General features: G+C 40.0%; 1 protein-coding gene across 1 annotated transcript; it reads left to right on the top strand.

Annotated features, from left to right (window-relative positions):
- Nucleotides 1-1,150: 1,150 nt before the first annotated feature.
- On the top strand, nucleotides 1,151-18,007 carry LOC141148250 (serine protease 27-like). Its single transcript, XM_073635516.1, has 5 exons — nucleotides 1,151-1,298; nucleotides 6,764-6,974; nucleotides 11,851-12,122; nucleotides 14,387-14,541; nucleotides 15,715-18,007. Exons 1-5 carry the CDS (start codon nucleotides 1,256-1,258, stop codon nucleotides 15,943-15,945), a joined length of 912 nt encoding a protein of 303 aa, XP_073491617.1. The 5' UTR covers nucleotides 1,151-1,255; the 3' UTR covers nucleotides 15,946-18,007.
- The last annotated feature ends 420 nt before the right edge of the window (nucleotides 18,008-18,427 follow it).

The raw sequence follows: 18,427 nt of genomic DNA, 5'->3' as shown, positions 1-18,427 counted from the left end.
CAACTCACCATTCTGGTCAACTCTTCAAAAGCTGCCAAGATATTGCACCCTTCCTTAATGATGGGCCAATGACGCAGTGAAAAAATCCCGGTTCTCTAGAGCCTGCCATCATACTGAAACACCACAGGTAATAATGAATAACATATTGTTGTTGGTGCAGCCCTTGAAGCATGGTTAGCATTGATTGTCAGCTTGTAGGGGGGGGGGGATTGATCGGGCAGTTGGCAGACAGCTTGTGTTGGCTCTATGTTCTTGCCATGTGTATGTCTAAAGTGGTCAAAAACTCTTCTGGCTGACACAGTACCCAATAAAAGCCAGGGTGCTGAACCATGGAACACTGTACCACCAGGTTGATGACCCGTGCCAGGCAAGTGAGAACTTTGTCTGCCGCAGGGCAGTCATAAGGTTAGTGCCATTGTCACACACTGATCCTAACCTAACAGTAAATGAAAAAAATAATAAAACTGCAAGAGGGGTGCAAGCAATTACAAGTTGATGTTGACACTTACACAAAAAGGTAGTCCTAAAATGTCTGTGGGTCTCTGAACTGTGAACACAGGGGGTACACTCACCACACATCTTGTCTGTGTACAATGTTTGGGGTGAAAAGGGCAATCTATAGTGTATGTATTTAGAACATTGATAGTGTTGCTGTCCTTACAGCCCTGTGTCCCGGGACTGAGCTGTAGCGGGACAGTCACTGACTATTGACAAGCATGTATTGCCCAAGGGGTATGGTATGCCCACTCCAGGCACATCCTGCACATCCCGTGCGCATGTCTATGATAGTAATGTAGAACAATGAAGCACAGTATAGCACAGGAAAGCAACAACTAACTCTCCATACTCCCACACTGTCAGCTCTACCTAAACGACTCCAACACACACTGACTAATGGCTGCTAGGAACCCACATTTTTATAGTTGGGGGGGGGGGGCTGACACATAACAAAGCCCCAATGATTGTCCCTTCTAAGCAGGCTGGCTTAAGTTCAAAGTTTTAAGAGTATGCAGAAGAAAAAGGTTGAAGCAGAATTTTTTTCTGCTAGAACTGGTTTAAGTTTAAACGGTTTTCTAGTTAATGCCATCACCCACCATGACAAGACAATGCACAGGGACCATGATATTGCCCAATAATGGAAATTCTTGCTTATAGAACAGGTCTGCTCACATTTTTAAGTGCAGCTGAAGACGGGGCTTTAAGTGATGTCCCTGTTCAGTTACATGTGAGTAAGGGAGCACAGAAGAGGAAAATCATGGAGGGCATTAAATATCTCACCGGCTTTCTACTCCTGGCAGGTAAGTGATAATTCCTTTCTGCTACATATATAGGATTGTCTAAATAGTAGCATTTGCCTTCTTCAAACTTCCATTCCTACTAATCCTTGTACATTAAAAAAAAGATCATGTTGTGCCCCAGTCTCTATTTATCCACATGCTGATCTTTGGAAAAATGATTATTGATTCCAGAAAAACCTGTGGTATGACTTTGAGCCGATGAAAGCCAATGGTTCACTTAGATTCAATATTTAATTTTTCTGTGGAATTAAGAGTTAAATCCCCTAACAGTCTCCTCTATATCTCTGGACTCTGTTGGTGAGCTTGATGGTCTGTGCTCCTGTTATGCCCATTATGTTGGGTTTACACCATCCCTACAGTGAATTCTCTGGTCTGTATACCCGCCAAAGTTCCCACCATCCCTGTGCTGAGTTCCCGGGTCTGTACACCTGTTGTGCCCATTATGAAGGGTTCCCACCACCCCTGTGCTGAGTTCCCTGGTCTGCACACCTTATGTTCCCATTATGAGGAGTTCCCACCATCTTTGCACCGAGTTTCTTGGTCTGAACACCTGCTATGCCCATTATGAGTGGGTCCCACCATATCTGTGCTGAATTCCCAGGTCCACACATCTTTCTTCCTCATTATGAAGAGTTCCCAGCATCCCTGTACTGAGTTCTTGGGTCATCACGCTTATGCCATGTACACACGGTCGGATATTCCGACGGGAAGTGTTGGATGTGAGCTTTTTGTGTACGCTCCATTGAACATCTGCTCTCGGACTTGCCGCCAACAAGTGTTTGCTAGCAGGTTCTCAAATTTTCCGCCAACAAAACTTTGTTGTCGGAAAGTCCGATCGTGTGTACACAAGTCCTTCGCACAAAAGTTCACGCATGCTCGGAATCAAGCAGAAGGAGCCGCGCTGGCTATTGAGCTTCCTTTTCCTCGGCTCGTCGTACGTCTTGTACGTCACTGCGATCTCACGTTCGGAGTTGTTGGCCAACATTTGTGTGACCGTGTGTATGCAAGACAAGTTTGAGCCAACAAACCTTTGAACAAAAATCCGCGGTTTTGTTGGCGGAAAGTGCGATCGTGTGTACGGGGCATTAGTGTTTCCATTACGAGGTACTCCTACCATCCGTGAACTGCATTCCCAAGTCTACGTGCTGTGCCCATTATGAGGAGTTGCAAACATCTTTGCACTTCATTCTTGGCTGTGCCCATTGTGAAGGATACACACCATTTACTACCATCTCCATGCTTATTTCCCAGGACTGCATATTTGCTGTGCCCATTGTGAAGGATTCCCACCATTTCCTACAATCTCCATGCTTATTTCCCAGGTATGCATACCCGCTGTGCCCATTGAACATTTTTATAGCTCCAACCTACTTTGGAGTTCTGTACAGATTTCTGTAGTCTAAGCCGGCCATATGAGTTTCATCAATTTCTCTACCGTAAAACACAAACTTGCACACAGAAAGTGAAGAAAGAAAGCCAATTATCCTATCAGTATGATTCTGTATGGGGAAAAGAAACTAAAACAAGTTAGAGAAACCTTTCAAACTGCTTGCCTTTTAAAGGCGTACAATGGAAAATCTGAAACCACCCCCCTATCATATCTCCAGAAGATGATCATATCATAAATCCCATTCTAGACACTCGTCCGGAAATAGATGATTTCTTAAACCCTTGTATTAATATAAACTTGAAAAGGAAATCCAGGTTCTACTCAGTAGAAAACACTGTAGTAACCCAGTAAAAAACACAGCAGTAAACACTGACATAGTGGACAGAAGGGCAGATAGGTATGCACTATATTCGTAGGGTTTTTTTTTTTTCAATGGGATCAAAAACATTAAAAAAACGCTGGTGAACCGCATTTTTGAGTGTTTATCTGCGTTTTTAGCCATTTTTTTTATGTTAGAGCTTTTTTACAGCTGAAAAACTCCTCTCGGAACCCACTAGTTTTGGGGGTTTTTTTTTACAGCCAAAAAACGCCCCAGCCAAAAACACTTGATAACAGCCTATGTGTGCATGGACACATATAATCAGTTACAGCAAATAGTTTTTTTGCGATAAAGGTTTTAAATAAATGTTGGTCATTTTAACCCCCTGTCAGTGATATATTGTCCGCCTCCTTCCTGAAATTACAAGAGAGCTTTTCTGTTGAAAAGCAACATAGTTCTTGGCTGGATTACCAGATGAAAATAAAAGAAAGATAGTCAAAAAAGAGAAAACGAAAGCAGCCTTCACATCTAATGATTGGTAAGCTGCAATACAATAAATGTTTGCTGTTGGGTTTTTATACCACTTTAACTAACTTTCATTATCTCAGTTGTAGATTCCAATCCCAAAATATGAAAATAAATTTGAGAAAACTGCTTCGGCCTTTGAATCAATGTTTATTTACTTGTTCAACACAAACATAAAATAATATATTATTATTACTCATTAAAATGCAAAACAATCTCCAATTAAAAAAAAAAAAAAACCTCCTAATGGACATTTATTCTGCATAGTCATAATTTTCAAACCACCTTAACCACTTGCCGACCAGCCACCGTCATTATACTGCGGCAGGTCGGCACGATCCTGCGAACTGTCGTAGCTATACGGCGGCTCCTTTAAGCGGGATAGCAGGCGTGCGCACGCACCCGCTGCACTGCAGGGGTGCCGATGCTCGTGACCGGCGGTTGTGATGACTGCCGGCCACGAGCGATCGCGGGCACGAGAGGCAGAACAGGGACGAGTGTGTGTAAACACACAAATCCCTGTTCTGTGAGGAGAGGAGATGCAGATCGTGAGTTCCTAATAGCTGGGAACCACGATCTGTCATCTCCTATAGTCAGTCCCCTCCCCCTACAGTTAGAACACACAGTCAGGGCACACATTTAACCCCTTGATCGCCCCCTAGTGTTAACCCCTTCACTGATTTATACTTTAATCAGTGCATTTTCATAGCACTGATCGCTGTATAATTGTCCCAAAAATGTATCAAAAGTGTCCGATGTGTCCGCCATAATGTCACAGTCACGATAAAAATCGCAGATCGCCGCCATTACTAGTAAAAAAAAAAAATAATAATAAAAATGCCATAAATCTATCCCCTATTTTGTAGACGTTATAACTTTTGCGAAAACCAATCAATATACAGTTATTGCGATTTTTAATACCAAAAATATGTAGAAGAATACATATCGGCCTAAACTGAGAAAAAAAATTGCTTTTAAAAAAAAAAAAAAATTGTGGATATTTATTATAGCAAAAAGTACAAAATACTGTGGGTTTTTTTTTCAAAATTGTCGCTCTTTTTTTGTTTATAGCGCAAAAAAATAAAAACCGCAGAGGTGATCAAATACCACCAAAAGAAAGCTCTATTTGTGGGGGAAAAAGGACGTAAATTTTGTTTGGGTACAGCGTCGCACGATCATGCAATTGTCAGTTAAAGCGTGCAGTGCTGTATCGCAAAAAATGGCCTGATCATTAAGGGGGCAAATTTTCCGGGGGATGAAGTAGTTAAACTGGTGTAGATACCAGTTTATACACATTTAAATAGTTAAATAGCAAGAGTGCATATAAGACTAGCAATCTGTATACTAAATTCCGTTATTTTAGGTATATTGTTATTCATTGTACACCAATCGCTGGAGCATTAATATGCCCAAGCATTGGTGGGTTAAGATAAGTGACCCATCGCCAGTAAGTAAGTATTTAGTAAAATATAAAGTTTCAACAAGAAGTATTTCCAATCATGGCTTTATTTGGCAATTAATTAGCAAGGCAGTACAAGCTGTTACCATATTATATAATTATATTATATTATAATCCCAAAGAACTGATAATAGCAAACCATAGTCCAACCTTAATACATTAAGATTTCCAGCAGAGAAATGCAAGAGTCTATTTATGTAGGTGTTCAGCTCTTGTGTTGGATATTGTAAATGTATTAAATATATTTTTGTAAATTTTATTGTAAATGTATTTTTTATATAATTTGCCTTAACTCCATACATCTCTAATAGAAACCCCAGTGAGATCCATAATATCAGACATTAATTCCGTCACCACCATCCTATCAGAGTTTTTTTTGATTGTCATCTCAAAAGATACAATAAAAAAATATTCTTCTATCTATGGGACTCCAGACAAGGTCGAATTGCTCTTGATGTCACATTCCTCTTTATACCAACATAGGAATACAGCCAATCACACAAGTACAGCATAAAAGCAGCATAAAAGCTGTTTCTATTTACTTATACACAGACCCGCTCATGCCAGATAGACAGAAAGATATCTTACTGGAGGTTAAACAGCTCATTATGACGATTAACCTTTTTCTTTTCATTTGATTGCATCATAAAAAAAGGAACAGCGATGGGCATTAGATTCGCACCAAGTTACACTAATTTAATAATGAGTCATTTGGAATCTTATTCATCCTGCTACCTTATTTCTCCTCAACTTTGTCTTTATAGAAGATATATTGATGATTATTTTATTTATTCTAATATGGGATGAAGCCAAGTCTGACATACCCTTATTTGTAGATCATTTCAAAATAATGAGGGAGATTTCGCTTCACCCTAAAACTGAACTCCAGGATTGATCTTTATTGCATGCTTACATAGGTTCAGCTTGGCATGATCTAAGTATGCATATCTCAGTACCTGAGGGGCAGCTGAAAAGAGTGCAACAGACTATTTCTGTGTTTAGCTCTTAGTGTTGGATATTGTAAATATATTATAAATGTATTTTTGTAAATTGTATTGTAAATGTATTTTTTTCTGTAATTGCCTAAAATCCACGAATCTCTAATGCCGCGTACACGCGACCGGACTTTCCGGCAGAAAAGGTCCGACGGAATCATTCCATCGGATATTCCGATCGTGTGTGGGCTTCATCAGACTTTTTCTTTCGAAAATTCTGATGGACCTAGAAATAGAACATGTTTTAAATCTTTCTGACGGAATCAGTTCCTATCGGGAAAACCGTTTGTCTGTATGCTATTACGACGGACCAAAAATGACGCAAGGGCAGCTATTGGCTACTGGCTATTGAACGTCCCTTTTCTAGTCCCATTGTACGTCATCGCATTCTAAACAATCGGACTTTGGTGTGATCGTGTGTAGGCAAGTCCATTTTAGCGGAACTCCGTCGAAAAAACCATCAGAGTTTATTCTGACGGAAAAAACGGTTGTGTGTACATGGCATAACAGAAACCCCCGGAAGATCCATAACATCAGGCATTAATGCCTTCCCCACCATCCTGTCACAATTTTTTTTATTTTCATCTCCAAAGATACGTTGAAAAGCTACCCTTCTATCTATGGGGACTCCACACAGTTACTACAGGGCTGGATCATCTGAGTCACGATTGTCTGGATTTCCAATTTTCCTGACCTGGTTTAGTTATGACTAGTCAAAGATCTGATATCTGATTCTAATGGATCCATTTATCTCTAATTGGTTGTATTGTTTTTCAGTGTATCCCACATCGGCCCAGTCATACCTCACCACAGCGGCCCAGCCGGTCTGTGGCACGCCACTCATTAACAGCCGGATAGTTGGTGGTACAGACGCAGCTGACGGAGCTTGGCCATGGCAGATCAGTCTGCAATACCAGGGCTCCCATATTTGTGGGGGCTCCCTGATCTCCAACCAATGGGTATTGTGTGCTGCCCATTGCTTTATATTGTAAGTAGTTGTACATGTTTATATATGTATGGGGGTGTTCATACTCATCTAGCAAAATAACATAAAAGTTTGCTTCCTCCGATGATAAACACAAGAATTTTTTTGTAACAAATCACCTTCAAGCACAGTTTAAAGCGGAAATCTAAAATGTTAAACTCTATGCTGAGCTCACTGTAAAATTGAAAAATTTTAGAACACTAATGACCTATAAACACAATTTGCTTACCAAAAAAAGATATGACTGGGGTACACCAGTTTGTATAAAGGGTCACCTTATTCAGTAATGTACAGTAGTGTAATGAATTAAATATAAAACACAGATATCTAAGTTAAACCTTTAGTTTGAAGAATACAGACTCACATATATAATAGTGAATCAACGAATCCCTTTATAAAATGGCAAGCTTTCGGAAATCAATGTTTTCTTTATTTTATTTTTTAGCAAAGATGTGGATTGATAACGTTATGGGTGTGTCTACTCAACATTGCATTTGATTGCTGCTTTGGTGCAGGAAATTCAGCTCTTGTTAATAATATAAAGAAATAAACCTGTAAATCTATAAATTTGTTTTGTCCACAAATGTGTTAAGCGGAAACATGTGGTCTTTAGACTTCAATCACTTCAGGGGGTCTAATGCATCCAAACATGCACAAAATTATAATTTGTTAACGCTTGTTTAGTATATTGCTCTGATGCATATATAGTCAAAAAATGTAGTCTACCATTAAACAATATTGCATGGAAATTATGTGTTTGTCAGAAAAAAAAAAAAGTAGAAACCCCTGGAGTGGAGCATGAGTGTGGTGAACTAGGGGCAATCTTCACGAGTATACACTTTAAGATGCCACACAGGGATAAATATGGCCGTGCTGCCCTCTAACGACTGGAGAAGCCCAAATAGTACCTGTGCAAAAAAAAAAAAAAAAACAAGGGCTTGTCTAGCTTGTCTTTGAGGAAGAGGTAACAACAAAACCTGGGGAATGCCCAGGAAAAAACTCCAAGTCTACTTACCACCAGCTCGCAGACAACCAATTAACCTGTCTAATAGTACGCGTTAAAAACAGGGGTTTAGTCCGCACGCATTTGCAAACGCACGCGTAAGCCACAGAGCCACGTCACGGCACCCTGTAATCTGTTGTCCTAACACTAAAATTTGGGGGTCCCCACAGTGGAGGCACATGCATTCTGATGGATAAGTGAGGGCAGGTGGACTGAAGGGAGCCCACCCCTTCTTAAAGGTCCAGGAGCAAACCAAACACCCAGCATGTAGCACAATGGCTGCAAAGGTGCTGATGCGTCGCTGGATCAATACGCACCCCAACGTGATTACAAAAACTTGCCACCACCCTCACTTATAGCTGGCTATCGCAGTAAGAGGCATTGGAAGGCCACAAACAGATAACTACAAAACCTGGAGAATGTTTTTGTACCTTTAAGAAGGGGTGGGCCCTCACTTATCCATCAGAATGCATGTGCCTCCACTGTGGGGACCCCCAAATTTTAGTGTTAGGACCACAGATTACAGGGTGCCGTGACGTGGCTTTGAGGTAGAGGGCTTGCCCCCAAAACACGTAAAAACCTTTGGATCCCGTACGGCGTTGCTTTGGAGTTGGATCACTTTTTGTCTTACCACTGCATTACAACGTAGTGTCTTGATATGCTGCAAACCTTTATTGTTTGTGAGTATGTTTTTATCTGCTTCTATTAAATCACTGTTAGGATAATGCACTAGGCTGGTGCACCTTCTGTTGTTTTATTTTTTTTGCAAATTATCTGTGTACTGCCAAGTAGTGATAAGGCAAAGGCTCGGTGTAAGGCAGGTTTGAGGAACTTTACTGATGTTTGAATGCCAAATCTTAACCCAGCCGAAGCAAATAGAAGCTGAATCTTAAAGATCAGTAAGCCCTGATACACACAGGGGCAACTTGTCAGGCGACTTAGCCGCCTGACAAGTCGCATCCCGTTCTGTACTACGGAACCGTTCTAATAGGAGCGACTCAAGTCGCTCCGACTTAGAAAAAGGTTCCTGTACTACTTTTGGGGCGACTTCAGGCGACTTGCATTGACTATACAGAAGTCTATTAGAAATGATAGAAGGGTTTGGCGTTGTTCCTATTTAGTTTCCTACCTCCATATAGGTTACTAGATTAAAATAAATTCTTAGGTGCACCGTGCATATATCAAATATTAAATACAAATTAACAATATGAATTCCCAAGTATACCGTGCATGTGTCAATTAAATATTCTGTTGCAATATTGTGCAATCATAGGTGATACATAGACATAACTTAAATGCTTACATATGTAATATTGCTAGGGAGGGAAGAAAGGGGGGGGGGGGAGGAAAGGGGGGGGAGGGAGAAGGGAGTGAGATAGGGAGGTGGGGAGGGGTGTAGGAAATCTGTTCCTAAGGAAAATTACAATAACAAGATAAAGTGCAAATGTGCTGGTGCAATCCAAAAGGCAACAGTGACAAGATAAAAGTGCAAACGTGCTACAAAATTCTTTAGTAAGTCTCTTGTGTCATATTCTTGTGCGATCGCTGGCGGGCTCAGGATCGTGGTGTATCATATATAAAAAGAGAGGGAGTGCCCATAGCGTAAAATTGCTTTAAAAAAGTTTTATTACACAAAATGAAAGGGTACTCACACTTTTGCAGTAAAAATCAAGCGAAATGGTAAAAACGTCAAAACCGTCATTAATATCCTTCAGCGCTGGTACAGGAGGTGATGTTTGGGAAGCACAGATTAGGCCACGCCCTATGCGTTTCGTCGTTAGGACGTCTACGATCGCTGTACAGTGGCGATAAAACTGTAACTGCCTACTACCCCCGCAGGGGTGAAGTGATCTGGTGAGTGGCTGCACTTTCAGAGCAAAGAGATATTATAAGTGAAGGATTATCACCACAGCACAAGAATATGACACAAGAGACTTACTAAAGAATTTTGAAGCACGTTTGCACTTTTATCTTGTCACTGTTGCCTTTTGGATTGCACCAGCACATTTGCACTTTATCTTGTTATTGTAATTTTCCTTAGGAACAGATTTCCTACACCCCTCCCCACCTCCCTATCTCACTCCCTTCTCCCTTTCCCCCCCCCCCCCCTTTCTTCCTTCCCCCCCCCCTTTCTTCCCTCCCTAGCAATATTACATATGTAAGCATTTAAGTTATGTCTATGTATCACCTATGATTGCACAATATTGCAACAGAATATTTAATTGACACATGCACGGCATACTTGGGAATTCATATTGTTAATTTGTATTTAATATTTGATATATGCACGGTGCACCTAAGAATTTATTTTAATCTAGTAACCTATATGGAGGTAGGAAACTAAATAGGAACAGCGCCAAACCCTTCTATCATTTCTAATATATCTCAGCTGTCCCCATTTTAGGGTGACTGCCTGTTGGGAAGCAGCAGTTCCAAACTTTACCAATTAAGTCTTTATGTCCACTGCGCGGGTTCACTATCCCTTTACTATACAGAAGTCGTTTTGCAAGTCGCCGCTGAAGTCGTGTGCAGGTCGCCTCTGTGAGTCGGCCTGCAAGTCGTGTTGCCCCTGTGTGAACTGGCAGTAATGGCCATATTTTAGGCTACTAGGCCAGGGGTTTTAAAAAAAAACGGCATGGGGGGGGGGGGCTTGGCACTGCTCTGGGGGACATGCACCAAAGCTAAAAAGAAAAAAAAGAAAAAAATTCAGTTTGGCAGGGAGCAGCAACTTAATAATGCTCAAAGTAAAACGTTAAATATGTTAAATTCTTTACATAATATAAAATGTCTGGAGGATGCCGTTATCCTGCCTGTGAAGTGATGCATCTGTATGATGCATACCATCTACTGCAACAAAACTGACATTTACAAACAAATAAAATGCCAATTGCCTATAAATGATACCTTCGGCCACTTCTCTCTGTAAACAAAGCAGCCTTAGATTCCCTTGATCTGTACCAGCACCATGAGAGTCTGATATATATGGTAATTAGAGACCCCATAGAAAAAAAAAGGTGCAACGTTCCCCCTAAAAAACATACCAGACCATTATCCTTGATAAGTCTAGCATGGATGTCAAGGAGGACCGCAAACGAAAAAAAACAAAAAAAAAAAAAACAGTGTGGGGTCCCCCACCAAATTTTATACCAGTTCTTTTGGGTCTGGTATGGATTTAATGGAAAACCCCACAAAAAACAAACAGAAATCAAATGTATGGTCCCCCATAAAATCTATGTCAGACCCTTATCTGTGTTTTCAGCCAGGACAGGAAAGAGGAGGAATGGGCATGTACCCCCTTCTTCCTGAACCATACCAGGCCATATGCCCTCAACACGGGGAGGGTACCTGGCCATGGTGATTTATCAATATTTTGCCACCCAGGATCCCCTGTGAAGTCACTGACCAAATATGGTGCTGCTATGGTCACGGTCTACTTGCAAAGCCCCGGAGTTGTCATTCTTGGTGAGCAGTGAACGGACATGTGGGTTTTTTGCTCTTTTGGTGCATCAGGTGGATATTTTCAGCTGACTTGAAAGGGGCGGGTGGGAATACATGACTGGTTGTGAGGACGCTGGCAGTTTCTGGTTATTTAACAAGCCTAGGCAGGAAGCTGTTGCATATGCTGCTAAATATCTCACTTCATGCTGTGGCTGGAGGATCGGCTCAGCCGAGTACCCATTTATTTCATCCATTCGCCAAACCAAGGAACACGCAAAATTCAGTCTGAACCCAGAGCTCGTTCCTACTACCAAGCAATAAACCTTACATCAACTCCAAACTATGCAATACAAAGGTCACATTTTTATGCTTGTATTTAGTTTGCAGTAAGTATCTAACATATTTTAATCTTTGTGTTACATTCTCTGTGCTGTTTAGGTCTACCAACCCATCAGACTATACGGTCATGCTGGGCGCTTACCAGCTGCAGAACCCCAATTCTCACCAGATTACGTCCAATGTGCAGAGTATGTTCATAAACGCCCTGTGGAGTGGTGACATGACCCCTGGAGACATTGCATTGATCAAACTTTCCAGCTTCATCACTTACACTGAGTACATTCTTCCCGTGTGCCTGCCACCAGCATCCATGGACTTCCCAGAGGGCATGAACTGCTGGGTGACCGGATGGGGCCAAATCGGGTTTGGTGGTAAGGACAAAAATTGGAAAGTAATATACTATAAACTTAGAGTACTGCCAAATTTAGATTGTGATGCCAAACGTTTAAGGATAGCCATACCATCAATGTTCATTGAATATATTAACTCAACCACAATGCTAACATGCAGTCCATCCGCTGGGGAGATTTACCCTCTATATTTGTCCTGGCGGACTTTTCATTGAGAAAAATATGATGGGAAATCCAAAATGTTACAATTGTCGTGAGAACAGGAATAGAGGATATTGACACCAGTTCCATTAGCAATAAAAAGAGGATCTGTCTTAACTTTCAGAGATTTCCTCTCACTTTTGTTATGTTTCTTGGCAGAAAGTGAATTGAAATCTCTTCAAAAGGACCACGAAAATAAATAAATATATACTTTATCTTTAACTTCACCTGTGTCCAGACTATGACGTTACTATAAACATTTACATGTTATTAGCGAGCAGTAAAAGAGCTTTAACACACACCCATCGTTGACCTCTCTAGCTGCTTGTACTCTGAAATAATTCATCCTGGAAGATCACAACAAAGGTGTCCATTTATCAAGCACTGAACAGCAGTGATCCCGAGGATCGCCACTGATCACAGTCCATAAACGGTTTATGAAACAGAGATAATTGGGGGAGAACATGTTTGAACACGTTTCTCCTGCCGATTATCTCCGCGCACTGAGAATCCTCATTGACTGACACAGAAACGGCCAGTTTATGAAGCTGCGATCTCAGCACTTCCCCTGGGGATCTGAGTCAGAATTCACCCTCCCCAATTCACCAGCTCAGAGGTGGAGAATCGGGGATTGAAGAGAGAATCCTGGGGGATCTGAGGGGAAGAAGGAAGATGTTTAACTTCCTTATACCTCGATCAGACCCCCCAAGACAGTAACCATGCCCCCCATGTATACATATGTGTATACATATGTATACATATACCATATATATTTTTATATTATATATATATATATATAATGCATGTGTATGTGTATATATATATATATATATATATTTATATTATTATATTATTATTATTATATATTATGTATGTGTATATATATATATATATATATATATATATATATATATATATAATGTATATATATATATATATATATATATATATATATATATATATATATATATATATATATATATATATATATATATATATATATCTATATAATATATATATATATATATATATATATGTATATATATATATAATATATATATATATATATATATAGATATATATATATATATATATATATATATATATATATATATATATATATATATATATATAATGTGTGTGCATATATGTATATATTATGTAGGGGACTCTTTTTTTTATTATCATTAACCATCTGTCCGTGTATTGAGCGGTAATAATTTATCACTGCTTATTAAACTGATATCTCTGTGTTTCTGTGAATTAGAAGTAAAGTCTCACGAGATTCCAGGATCGGGGCCGTTCTCCACCATTCGAAGCCTTTGTAGATCTTTTCACTCCTCCAAAGGAGAAGCGATCTACACAGCTTCATAAACTGGCATCCAGAGGAGAACGACCTCCTCTGAGAATGCCGGGGGGGGAATGAAGCAGTGAAATGTTCGCACTGCTTCATAAGCGGACACTAAAGACTCTAAAGTCAGTTTCAGTCAATCTTTAACAGCTTAGAAACATCAGCTGTATGTTGACAGCCTGCCAAGATTCTGCTGCAATTGAAAGCAATAGGAAAAGAGATGAGATTTTAGAGCCTCCATTGTGAACTTTGAAGATTCATTTCTCCACAATACCTATAGTGACAGAGCCTGCCAAGATTCTGCCTGCAATTGAAAGTATTAGGAAAAGAGATGAGATTTTAGAGCCTCCGTTGTGAACTTTGAAGATTCATTTCTCCACAATACCTATAGTGACAGAGCATGCCAAGATTCTGCTGCAATTGAAAGTATTAGGACAAGAGATGAGATTTTAGTGCCTCTGTTGTGAATATTGGTGATTTCACAACCAAAATAAAGCATGGAGACATGGATGGTTGGGGAGTTCATTTTGAATATCATAAATAAATGAAATAATATTTTCAAGTTGTGGTGTTCAGATATACAGTAGTTTAGCTCCACTTAAAGACACATAGACACCTTAACCCTATGAAACTAGTAAGAAATAGTCACACATATACAGTATCTTGTTCTGTGGTTGGATGTTGTTGTTTGTTGACCTGAAAGCACAGCGTTATGGTGGTCTTGTTTTTGCAGAGTCCCTGCCGTACCCAGAAACCCTCCAGCAGGTGATGGTACCACTTATCAGCAACAGTAAATGTAACGCAATGTACCACATTGATACTAACATGAATGTCTCCAGTGACCAGATCTGTGCCGGGTATCAGGCTGGAAACAAAGATTCCTGCCAGGTGGGTTATGAATGCCCTGAAAATGAATATTATATATATTTATTGCACATACAGTACATTTAACTACAGTTTGCAAACTTCAAACTTAAAGCTGAATTCCAGGTATGGATTTTATTGCATAGATATATTGGTCCAGTTTGGACCAATTTAATCAGGCATATGCGGGATTTATGTGGAAGCTGCTCTTCAGCCAGCACTAAGATAATTTGTATTGGTGACCCAGGGAAGCAGTTACGTCCCTTCCTCCCTTTATATGCAAATGCCTAAGAAGATAATTGGACTATTAGGTGGATTTTTTTTTATAGTGCATCCTTTTCAAAGTTTTTTTTTTTACGTTTTTTTCCCCATATGTATTGTAGGATTAAACCCCAGGATGCGAAATGCGTCAGTTCTCAGAGCAGTGTGTTTCTTTCCCTACTGGACTAAGAACGTTTTCAAACAAATACGGAAAGCTGTGAGCAGCTTTATCTTCTTTATTCTTGAGCAAGCAAGAATTTTTGTAAGCAGGACTTATGGTGAAACTAATAAGAAAACCTTATCTGCTGGGTTTAAAAGGAGAAATCAAAATATGATGATGCCATTTACCTAACCACAAAAAAATTAGAATTTGTATTTCAAATATAAAATGAGAAACACATATATATTAATTTTTCAGTGAATGCAAATGGAAATGTACATTGAAGCAAGAAAGGTGTCAAAGTTGTAGGTGGTAGTAAGTTGGCTGAGGAGAACATGAATAGATGGGATACTTCTGTAGATTAAAAGAGCTTGGTGAAATGTAACTAATTCAGAACAGTGTTGAACTGTCAAGATGGTTAGGATTGGTATATTTGGACACCCTCTTGGAAAGGGCCTTTTGGTCAAAAATGGTCTCATGGTCAAAAGTGACCATGGTCTTATGGCCATGCCCTTCAGGCAGAGACTATAGCAGTGACTGAATTGCATTAGTTTCCTCTGTCCTCTCCTTTGTACATATTTTCCTCACAAATATTAATGAAAAATTTTCCTCACTGACCCAATCATATCTTTTCACGTTCATCACCATTAATTAATCATGTTGTAGAAATGCCATTCAAAATTAAAGTAACCTTGTGTTGCAGGAAACCTTCCCAGTGGTCCAGTTATATCCATTATAGTATGAAACCAGCTGATAATCAATATTTCCTCTTGCAGGGAGACTCTGGAGGTCCTCTCGTCTGTAAAGTTAATGGTTACTGGTACCAAGCTGGCGTTGTTAGCTGGGGATATGGATGCGCTGAACCTAACAGGCCCGGAGTTTACACCTACGTCCCTCACTATAATTACTGGATCTCTTCCATCGAAGCCACTCAGTCTGTCTCATCTGCGTCTGTGCTGACCGCGTCCCTGCTGCTAGTACTAACGTGCTTACTGCTGCACAAGTAAAGGACATTGGCTATGGAATGGGTGAATTAGTTGTCATTTTCAAAGGTGCAGGGTTCAAAAGAAAACTACAAACAAGCAGCGCATATTTGGGCCAACGTTGAAGAAGTATAGAAATGTCCTGTTTAGTGATATCATGAGGGTTCATTCTGCAGTCCAAATGATTGAGTTCAGATGTTTCCAGTGAAATAGATAGGATTTTTTTCTCCTGAACATCTGCTTTTCTTGAAGAATGTTGTGTCGTCGATAGATAGTCCTCTTAGGGAGTTGACAGAGGCCTTAAATTTAATATTATGTTCTTCTTTGTGAGTAAAACAAACACTCAACACATAAAATGCAACCCTTCAACAATGAAGAATCCTGTTATTGTGTCACTTACTACGAAAAATTCTAAATCCGGTCACATAGCTGAATTTTACATGATTTGGACGTGCCACCAGCCTGGACCCTAGAACACTTCTCAACCACTACAGCGCAGACCATTGGTGGCCTTAAGACAACACTCTGTTGATCCATCAACAGCCACCTGAGCACCAGTCATAATAATTTAGATTTAGAAATAGTCATGTTCTGTGTGTCGTTTACATTATATGGCTAAAAGCTCCTGGACAACTGACCATCACATCCTGGTGGACATCCCATTCTAAAACCATGGCCTACAAAACCAAATATTGTTAAATTGTAAGTTCACCTTTGCAGAAAATCTAGAAAATCTGTAAGGTGAATTTACGCTGTACCCCCCTCACCACCCCCACCCCACCCCCCCCCCGGTCCCACTGTACCTGAGGCCGGCGATCACCCGCTGGAAGACATCGGGTCGCCGCTTCACTGGTCCAGGGATTTGAAATCCAAGGGGCTTTCTCTCTTCTTCTCCCCCCCCGCTGACAGGATGGGCTAGACAGGTTCTGATTGGTCGACGCTGTCCATGTGATAGCGCCAACCAATTAGAATGCCTCCTATACGTACGTTTACGAGGTACGTTTAGGAGATTAAGCAGCGGGGATTTCGAATCCCTGGACCGGTGAAGCCGTGACCCGATGTCTTCCAGTGGGTGATTGCCAGCCTCGGGCACAGCGGGACCGTGGGGGGTGGGGAGGGGTCCAGTGTAAGTTTACCTTACAGTTTTTCTGTAAAGGGGAACTTACCTTTTAATGGTACCAAAAATGCCTTAATACACGCTTTTTTTTTTTTTTTTTGTAATTTAATGTTTTATTCATGAATTATATAAAAAGCTTTGGTACACCCCCTTGCTCGTATCTTATTAAACACTACATTGAACTATAAGAAACCTCTTATGGACGTTATCGTACAATACTAATAGGAGAACATTCATCTCACCACAACAATAATGAGAGATTGCATGAGCGATATCTTTAGCCACCAAAAGTGCATCCTGTGGTACAGCCAGTAAATGGATGATATCTTTTATATTCAAGGGTAGACAAAACACATGAGGTCTCCAACATAAGTCTATCAATTTATTGGCATTCTTCCAGTGCTGGAAATAATGGACCTACTAGGAGCGTGTTTTGGGTTTTTGTCTGTTTTGGGTAATGCAAAATGTAGATAATCGTGGGAAGTCAACCTTTAAATGTTCCCATGTAGTTTTAGAGACAAAATATTATGATGAAGTGCTTCCCCAGAAATGTTATGTTTTTTTTAGTAAAAACCTGGTATAGTGCTACTGGTCCTTTTTATACCATTATCTATTTTTTGGACTGTCCAAACAAAATGCACTGGGTCCAAAAAAAGGGTCCACCCTAAAACATTTCAGGGTTAGGGCAGTGCAGGACAAGGATGGAGGGGGTCCTTATGAACCTGTTTTAAAGATTTGAATACCTTGTGTTGAGCTTCCAATATAGGTAAGTGCACTACAAGAGGCTTATTTTAGAAATAATCTATGGTCTCAAGGGTGTATAACTCAATGATGATTACAATGATATTGCATACAAGTACTTTTCTTTGATTGTACAGCTATATGGATCAGGGTATAGGGTATGCTTTTATATGCTCTACAACATACTACATACAACATACTGTTCAAATAAAAGATCCCTCTGGTTCACGATTTAGTGCATTTTTCCATAGCTAGTCATATGTTATATATAAAAGATGGTACTGTACATTTCTGACAGGTGTAATGACATATATTATATCTATTGACATCCTACATATCCCAATAGGACTGGTGTGCCTCTCCTTATATTCCCTCTTAGTCTTCTTCCTGCTGACTTGGGAACTATCATATATTTCGCATACGGAGTGTAACATGCATCCCCCTTATCTCTAATTTCTAATATAGAAAATCTCAATTTATATTAACTGCTCCACCATATGTCTATATAGCCTAACCAATCTCTATCTCATATCTTGCAATGCAGCTTACAAACAACATTTTTAGCACACAAAAACCTTTCGCTTAACATGTTTCGCCCCATAAATTATGGCTTCATCAGGAGTGTATGAAAAAAAAGTGCCCAATTCT

The sequence above is a fragment of the Aquarana catesbeiana genome, linkage group LG06, assembly GCF_042186555.1.
Source record: "Aquarana catesbeiana isolate 2022-GZ linkage group LG06, ASM4218655v1, whole genome shotgun sequence".
In the NCBI taxonomy this organism is placed as follows: Eukaryota; Metazoa; Chordata; class Amphibia; order Anura; family Ranidae; genus Aquarana; species Aquarana catesbeiana.
Note: the sequence above shows the minus strand (reverse complement) of the source record. Positions and strands in the feature narration are given on the sequence as shown.

Excerpts from the sequence above, each read along its gene's own strand:
- LOC141148250 (XM_073635516.1), top strand. The coding sequence starts at position 1,256 with ATGGAGGGCATTAAATATCTCACCGGCTTTCTACTCCTGGCAG. Across the intron at positions 1,299-6,763 it reads CGGCTTTCTACTCCTGGCAG|TGTATCCCACATCGGCCCAG; the intron begins GTAAGTGATAAT and ends ATTGTTTTTCAG. Across the intron at positions 12,123-14,386 it reads GGGCCAAATCGGGTTTGGTG|AGTCCCTGCCGTACCCAGAA; the intron begins GTAAGGACAAAA and ends TTGTTTTTGCAG.